Below are 8,829 nucleotides of genomic sequence, written 5' to 3' on the forward strand. Positions count from 1 at the left end.
CTGTTTTCTGATTTCAACCCCTCTTCTTCAAAGGATCCCAAAAGCTTTGTCAGAGTTTGCATCAAGATTCACCACAAGACAAAAGCCTATTACAAACCAGGTTTTGAATTTAATGCCCAGCAGCCCAGATTCTTTGAATTATGGGCATGAGGTGAGAGGTTTGTGAAGGAAAGGAGCACAAGGTTGCAGCCAGAGCAGAGCTGTCCATAACCCTTGGCTTCTCCAGGGACCTGGGGGTCAAGTGAGGGCTCCCCACGAGATGGGGAAAGATGCTGTGTTCAATCCTGCCACAACCCTGCCTCTTTTTTGCACTCCCCATTTCCTGCCCAGCTGTGCAAGGTACTGCTTGGTCCCACACGAACACAGAGAAAATCACTAGTTATATGATACAGGAATTAAAAAAAAAAATCTGTTTGCTTCTAATCGTAAACCTATTACTGAGGCAATGGTTTGCAAACATGGGATTATGGCCCCAAGTCAACTTTTTTTCCCCTCAGTTTTGGGTACAGTCATGAGCCTGGCAGGAATCTATGTCAGCTAAAATGCATGGCAGCAACTGGCATCTCCTGGAGTTTGGAGCTGAGTGGGGTCACAACAGGATGGAGTTTGGGAAGGCAGCACTGCAGGGTTAGGAATAAACATCTCCCTGGGGTAGACTTTCCATAATTGGCCATGACAAGGCTTCTTTCTCCAGAGAGCTGGAGCTGGTCTGTGAGGAAGCAGGATGAATCACTGCTCCAGCTCAATTTGGCAAATACCATGATTTAGTTCTGCTTTACACAGGGAGGAGATGATATAGACTGAAAGACAGAAGAGAAATCTAGCCAAAGGCTTCTGAGCTGGGAGAGGAGTTTGAGTTCCCACTCATTTTTCACAGGTCCTTAGAAGGAAACCCTGGCAATACCCACTGGTGCAAAAACAATTCCCTTTATCAACAAAGGGAGGGAACAATGGGGACTCCTGAACACAAAGCTCATGCAAACAATAATAGCCCTTTTATTTTCCATTGTTAAACCAGCAGTTGATACTAAATACTTCCTTCCAGCCCTCTACTTTGTTAACTATTTCTGTCACTCTTCTGCTCAATTCATGGGAGGGGATCTTAGTGTCTGGAGCTGGTTTTCTGTGCAGCCTTTTGTGAAGAGGAAGGTTGAGCATGGTTTCCTCGTGCTATCCTGTACCCTTTGAAAAGTTCCACTTTCTTTCAAATATGAAGAAAAAGGGTGTTGTTTCTGCCAGCCTTTCTCTGGATAGTGGTCATCTGTAAAGCTCCTTGCTATCTCAGCAATCTTACCAAGCCTGGTGACCTAACAGCAGTTCACAGCCTGTTCAGTGTCTGATGATTAATCCCCTCCCTTTAAAAGTATTCACTTAGTGGCAGAACCCCACGAAAATATTGATGGAGCAGAGCTGTTTTGCCAAGTAGCAGATTTAGACTTGCTCTTCTTGGAAAGCTGGCTTCCTGTCACTGGCTTTGTCTCATGGGCTTTTTTCCAGTGGTTTGGAGAGAGGAGAAAGGGAAAAAGAAATTGTTCCTCCCAAATACCTCTTCTCTTTTACATCCCCTTTCCTTCATGTGTCCTCTCTGCTATTCTACATTTCAGGAACTGCATCAGCCAAAGTCATCCTAACAAACTCCACTGCTATTCCTCATGCCAAAGGAGAAGGAAGATCCCTGCAAAATAAGATCCCTTGAAAAAGAAGGTGCAGACAATCTTAATTTCCATCCCGTCTTCTCCTGATTCTTCAGAGGCCAGGCAGATGGAACAAAAATCTTCCCTGCACTGTGGAAGAGTGTTAGCTCTGAAAAGTCAAATCTGCTTCTTGTTGCAATATGAGAGTTCAGATCAAAGCATCAGTCTTTTGCCAATTTCTAGTTAGCTGATAGGAACATTAAAATTTTATTTCTTATGAGCTGACTACCACAGATAACTCAGGCAGCTGCTCCTGGACTGGCTACAAGACTGGAGCTTGGGGCTTCCTATTCTAAACACTCCCACCACTGGAAATGGAAAGCTCAGTCAGCGATGAGCAGCACAGGGCTGTGGCAGGCAGCTGAGTTTGCATGACAGCAAAGATCTTACTTTTCCTGGAGATAGCAGCATCCCCTTTCACTTTTAAAGTCCATACAAGGACAAATCCCACACTGTGTTCTTAGCCAGTATCTTTTTCCTGTTTCCTCTTGAGATGCTGGGTAAGGCCTCCAGACTGGACTCAGCAGCACCACATGCAATATCAGACAGGTGAATACAGTGTGAGCAAAGCTCATGGTCTTTCTGGCACAGGGTCTGGAAGGACTAATGCTGCTGGTGCCTTCAAGGTCAAGACTTTGTGTGACCCCATGAAGATTCCCCATATGCTCTCTGCAGAGTGAGGTGGGTCCTTTCTGGGAAGAAAACCACAAAATATCAAGGTAATACCAAAAGTCGTTCAGAGAAGGTTAGAACAGGGGACACACTGGAGAGTCAGGCACCCATGGTCAAAGAGTTTGTGTGGCAGTTTTCCCTTTGGTGTCCATGTGTCAGTCTCTGGATCATAGCAGTCCAAGGAATCCAGGTCCTTGATGACATTGTCTGAGGTGAGACATCGTCCTCCTGTAACATACAGCTTGTTCTTGATCACAGTGGCTCCATGATGCATTCGTCTGTCCTTCATGTCTGCACATTTAACAAACTTGTTGCCTTTTGTATCATAAGCAATTATTCTCCGGGTGTACCCTGAATGCAAAGCCAGAGGTAGAAGAGACAGATGGGAATTAAGCTCTTATGGCCAGCAGAAGGGATAATAATAATATATTTCATGCTGGTCTTCAATAAAACATATTATAGTAGTACATAATTCGGCAGAATTAAGATATCTAAACTAAGAAGTGATGATTCATAAGACAGGAATGCCTGCCTGTCTATCTTCCTTTCCTGTCTGTCCTCATCCTCATTGTAGCACCTTGGCAGCCAAGGCTTGATGAGCACCATAAAGCCCATCGATCAGGCAACCAATCTGTCAAACACAGTCGGGGCTTGCAGTTACCTGCATGTGCCTTCAAACATCTGAAAATATTTCTTTTTACCAAACAGACTCCTAGAGCTTCACTTGGAAATACAGAAATCGGTGGCACATGGGATGGGCCTTGTTGGGTTGGAGTTGTAGCTGTCTGCTGACTGGAGCTGGGTATGCAACAGCATGGTGCCACCAGTGCTCACTCCACTCCTGAAGCCCTCAGCACCACATTTGTGCTGGCCACCATGCCAGTGACCAAGTGGACAGCTCTTCTTCTGAGGGGTGATACAACCTTGTATCAGCTGAGAGGTAAGTGCTGGTAAGAGGGCCACTGCCCTGGAGCAGTGGAGGTGTGGAAGCTTGGTACCCAGCAGTACCTTGTCCATGTAGAAAAACGTGAGTGTGGTCTGAGGTGAGGGCAATCTGCCTTATAGGAGCTTGATAGTCTTGGACCTTTGGACTCAGCCCTCCTCTCTTCTCACTGCAAAGGATAGCAGTGGCCTCTCCCTGAGGGGTGACACCAGGTTGAAGTCCTGTGCAGTTTGGGTTCAATCCTCTGTTTTGCTAAAGATACTGTGTGTCTCATTTTTCCTTAAATAATTCAACACATGCTTCCTCCTGGCAGGGAGTAGTCAGGGAAGAGGCATTAAGGACTGTAGAGGGCCAAATGATCAATGACATGACATACCCGACTGCCATGGGCAGAGGCTGGCCCTCAGGTCGAAAAAGACACAGAGAAGTTTCCTCTTTCCAAGTGTTTTGCACTCCTTTTGGGATATTTCCCAATTACCTCCAGGAGGCAGCTAAAAGACCAACCAACACCTCATAGACCTACAGCCCACCCATCCTGACAAGCCATCCATGGCCTTGTGGTAGCTGTGCTTTCCATTCTTCCAAGTGGAGCAGACAGGGAGGACCAGGCTGTGAGTCAGCAGGGGAGGGTCAGGAGCCCCATGCTCCTGGCTTCCTCCCAAGAGCAGTAACTTGCATTGGCTTTTCCTCAGTTTTCTCCACCCAGGTGCTGCTACTTAGGGTAAGAAAGTGCCTCATGAAGAACTTATCTTCACTTCAATCACCATGAGGCTCCAGAAGAGAAGTGTATGGAGGGGGGGCATACTCCTCCTTTCCTTCCCAAGATCCAGGTGCTTTTTGAGGGAGCACCCCAAAAAGGAAGGCTGCGAAAACCCATAGGATCTGGGCAGGGGAGGGAGAGGGAAGGTGAAACAGAGCCCTTACCACCTACGATGATAATCTGGTCTCCAATCATGACAGCTGGTGCACAGACATTCTTCACTACTCTGGTCTCCATGCGAAACCACGTATTCCTGGAGACATGGTAAACCTGACAAAAAAATAAAGATATTCACACAGCTGTTTATGTTTCATTTTAACTGACATCTGTAATTACAGAGCAACTTCTGGGTTTTATTTTGCCCTAATAAATACAATCCTCTGGCTCAAACTGCTGGAAATCTGAGAATGTACCCACTGTTTTTCCCCTAATATGTCCCCTTGGAAAGCATTCTGGATCCCCAAGATTTTCTGCTCAGGAGATGCTAGCACAAGCACTAAAGCAGTGTATCTGCCATATGAAGGCTTCCTGCATGGCCATTAAATCACTGTTACTAGTTCTCCCAAAGGGCAAGCTGATTCATTTCATTTTCCAGTTATACTGTGTATTCCTTATTAGCCTTAACAATTTCCTGGGCAAACAAACCTCAGCTTCATCTAGCTCTGCTGGCAGCCACTGTGTTTGCCCAGCTGCTATATATATGCTAGTGACTGGTATGCACTCAGACTGGCAAAGGGACTTAGAGTGGTATCTAAGTCATCGATTTATGTGAGAAAAAGAGATGCTGCCAGACGATGATTATTCAGTCATCTGCATCTGGGTGACACAAACTTTTATGTCGTATTATCTGCTTCTTAATTTAGCAAATATCACCAGGGCATCTCCCCACTAACTGATAAATACATTTCCTTCACTCTGATAATGAAGTACCGTTATAAAACATTGCTCATGTCATGGTTGCCATCTTAGCTTAATCATCCTTCTTAGTTAAAGCATTTTGAACAGTGAAAAACACTCATGAGAAAGAAACATTTCAACATTGCTAAAGCATCAAATCAGATAAAAAATGCAATGTATTTTTTCCTCCTAGTAGAGTGTAATGGCTGGAAGCAGGCAGAGAGCCAGCAACATGTGGCAGAAACCACATTTTTAACACAACTGTTTATCCAAAATGACTGTCAGTTTAAGTTCTGGCCCTTTGATGAGTGAGTATCTAATCACTCTAATGAAGGCGAGTATTTGCGTTTGCTGTGAGCGAGCAGGTGTGCGGCTGAGACCCCAGCTCAGCGCCAAGTGGAAAGCACTGATTTTGGTGCTATCAGGCTACAGGCATGGAGCCAGGCAGGGGGAGCTGCCGCTGCCTGCCATGGCATCACCTGCAGCAGCCCTGGCCCTGGGGCCCACCAGTGGCACAGCTGACTGAGACCCAAAGCAGTGCCTCTGGGGCTGCTGCCTGAGAAACATTCAGAAGGGGAAAATGGAAGAGCTGCAATGCTGCTTGAGGCCATGGATCAACTCATCCTGCCTCTTGCTGCAACACATGCTGAAGTTTTTGAGTGGTTTGATTTCCTCATGAAGGTGATGGACTGCTGAATACCTTAGAATAAATTGCCCATGACAAGCAGGACTGACCATTACCTGGATAAGCCGAACAGGGTTTTGCATTATATCTTCTCCCCCAAAGAGGTAAACCCTCTGATCTTTGGCAGCAACAGCAGGGTGAAGAACGGCAACAGGCATGTTTGCCATGCTCTCACAGGTGTTGTAGACACTATCATATCTTTCCACAGAATTCAGGATTTCCTGGTTTTCACCAATTCCACCGAATGATAAAATATAATTTTTATATGCCAGGCTTCTGTGGGAGTAACGTGGAACTAGCATGTGCTCAATCAACCTCCACTGATTGAGTTTGAGGGAGTAAATGTAAATATTACCACTGACCAGACTTCTCTTATTGCTAACAGGCATCCCTCCGAGTACAAAAATATTGCTGTGTAAACTCACTGCAGAGGCTTTGTAGAGGCGCATGGGAAGTTTGGCCAGGCTCAGCCATTGGTTCGTCTTGTCATCATATAGCAGGACATCCCTCGTGGTCTGCTGGCTGTCCTTCCTGCCACCAATGATGATGAGGAACTCTTGGTTGGAGTACCTGCGAGGAACGTGCATCATGGGTTTGATGTCAGGCGTGTTGGTGCTGTACAAGGAAAACATGTGTCTCCGGGCTGACTCCAGGATGCTCCTGCAAGTGGGTGAGGACTGAACGAGTGAGTCATTAGCAATGAAATGGAAGAGGAAAGTTGGATGGACGTACTGAAGACGCACCTTCTTGAACAACTCTTGGATGTAGCCTTGTCGTGCCTGGAGGTCGTGCCGGATCCAGACCATCAGTGCCTCAAAGACCTGCTCCTCTTCCCCACAGAGTTCATCATCCCCAAGGTAATCTATGAGCTCCATGGGACAGAGGTCCTTCAGGTCCTCAGAAGAGGCCACCGCAGGAAAACATTTCAAAGCCATAGCCTTGGCTTTCTTATTCAGGCTTTGGCAGTTCAAGACTTTTGCCAGTCTGATCATGCTCAGACAGTTGTCAGGGGTCAGCTTGTCTTGCAGGTAGGTAGAGCAGGCCTCAAACAGCTTAGTGTACTGCAGCATGGATGCAGTCTCCAAGAGGCACAAGACATTCTCAGAGGATATTAGAATCTCCCCAGTGTAAACATAAAGGATAATCTGATCCAAAATATCAGCGTCGATGCCCTTTAGAATGACTTTAGGCTGGTGACTCTCCCTGAAGTTGTTACAGAACATTGCCTTGAAGTAGGGACTGCTGGAAGCCAGCACATTTCGGTGGCAGGGGATTTCAAAGCCCCCGGAGCAGAGGGTAACATCGGTCAGCATCCTGCTCTGCCGCAGAGCATTCAGCTGCCTCAGCAGTTCAGAGGAGAAGTCCTGGTCTTTGAAGAGAAACTCTTCAGTGTATCCCTCTTCCATAGCAAAATATGAGAAAGATGAATTCCGGACTTGGCAGAAAAAAACCTCAAATTCTTAGCAGCTTTTATTGAAAAATCCAGCTCCAAGGGAACAAGTAAGGACTTTGATGTTGCTGTAAATATCCTGTTCACTATTACACATAAAAATGGAACATGGTTTAAGCACAGTGGGAAAATAATAAAGAAGCCAAAAGGTCGCTAAGACCCTTTAAAACTCTCATAAAGTTATCAGATAGGTTGCAAGTCTGAGGTCAGCACTGCCTGTGTCGTTGGCAAGAAGCAAAAGCACTGAAGTTATCTCAATGATTTTGGATTAAAGCTGGAGGGCTGAAGCAATTGGTTTGTCCATTTCCATCATGTTGAATAAACGCACTTAGACATTTATTCACTGTTTTAAAGTATTAGCAGTTTAGTAGCTTGTGCCTCTTTCCTCTAGAGTTAGTCACTCCCAAAGAATGCAAATCTGGCAGAGCTGAACTCTGCAGCAGGACAAACGGAACCCTAGAGGCTGGGAATCTGCATTAAAAGTTATTTATTAACTCTGCTTAGCTGTGTTTTTTTTATGTTAATCAGACACACAATGACTAAATTAAGTGCCAGGCAGAACAATATGATGAGTATCTACGGTCATGGCTTAACTGCTCAACCTGCAGTGGAACCGAAGGGTAGAAACGTTTACCTTCTGTTGTCCTTCACTGCATGCACTTACTCTCTGTCGTTTATTCTCTGCTGATTTTTTCCACAGCTAGAGCCTGGACAAAAACCTATAAACCCACGGGAGGTTTCTTTCAGCAGGTAGGTGATTCATAGAGGGTGATTTCTGGCCGTGTTTATGGCGCAGTCAGTTTCGCCGCGGCCGGGCGCTGCGCGCAGGAGCGGCGGGCGCGGGGCATTGTGTACATTCCAGCGCTAAGAATAGGCGCGCAGCGCTCCGCGCTCTTAGCGCATGTGACGCCGCCGCTGCCTTTTGCAATGACCTGGCTGCTTCTGAGCATGCCCGAGTGGTGTTTTTCTGGCAAATGTTTACATATAATAAATAGACACGGAGAGGAAAGTTCACTTATAAAAGTCCTGGCTGTCCGTTTGGAAACAGTGGCAGGACGCTGTCCTAAAGTGCCTGGGAATTCTAGAAGCCTGTAAACAGTCTGCAATGCCTCGCACTACGCTGTCACCGTCGTTTCAGGGAGAAAGGCGGAGAGAGAAGGGCTTCAGGGACTCCGGGGGGATGGACCGTGTCTCCACCCTATGGAGGGACCTGGGGAGCATCAGCCTGTTGCAGTGTGATGGGAGACGCTGATGCACTGGGACCCCTGCATCCAGCACTGCTCCAAGGTGGTCAGGGAAAGCCCAGCTACCTTCACCGAGCAGAAAGTGAAGTTCACTCTTGGAGCAATTTATCTTTATGATGCTGCTTGATATTTCATATAGAAAACACTACGTTGTGGCCTTTTGTCTAAGGACCTCAGCTCTCTGAAACCCCTAGCAAAGAACTTGTCAATCAGATGGCTTGAGGAAGTTCAGTGTTACAGGTGGGAGGACTGGAATAGGTTGCTGCAGTGAGTAGCAAGCTGGAAACCAAGATTTCAGAGTGGTAATTCCCAGGGTGGCACAGAGCTCCCCAGGGCACATACCTTGATGGTGTCCCTCACTGCAGATGGCTGCACATGAACAAGCTAAGCTCCTTTTGCAGGCAGTGAGGTCTAGTCAATACAACTGAGTCTGCGAAGTAATACAGGTCACCAGTATGTGCAACCTGTATTTGGGCAGGTGAAC

At 46.5% G+C, this 8,829-nt stretch overlaps 1 protein-coding gene across 1 annotated transcript; it reads right to left on the reverse strand.

Moving 5' to 3' along the window:
- Positions 1–562: 562 nt before the first annotated feature.
- KLHL38 (kelch like family member 38) lies at positions 563–7,120 on the reverse strand. The gene is made up of 3 exons (XM_053992594.1): positions 5,708–7,120; positions 4,234–4,339; positions 563–2,717 (listed from the first exon to the last, which is right to left on the reverse strand). The coding sequence occupies exons 1-3, from the start codon at positions 7,055–7,057 to the stop codon at positions 2,431–2,433; spliced, it is 1,743 nt and encodes a 580-aa protein (XP_053848569.1). The 5' UTR covers positions 7,058–7,120; the 3' UTR covers positions 563–2,430.
- Positions 7,121–8,829: the final 1,709 nt, after the last annotated feature.

This window comes from Vidua macroura, chromosome 1, assembly GCF_024509145.1.
Source record: "Vidua macroura isolate BioBank_ID:100142 chromosome 1, ASM2450914v1, whole genome shotgun sequence".
Classification (NCBI taxonomy): domain Eukaryota; kingdom Metazoa; phylum Chordata; class Aves; order Passeriformes; family Viduidae; genus Vidua; species Vidua macroura.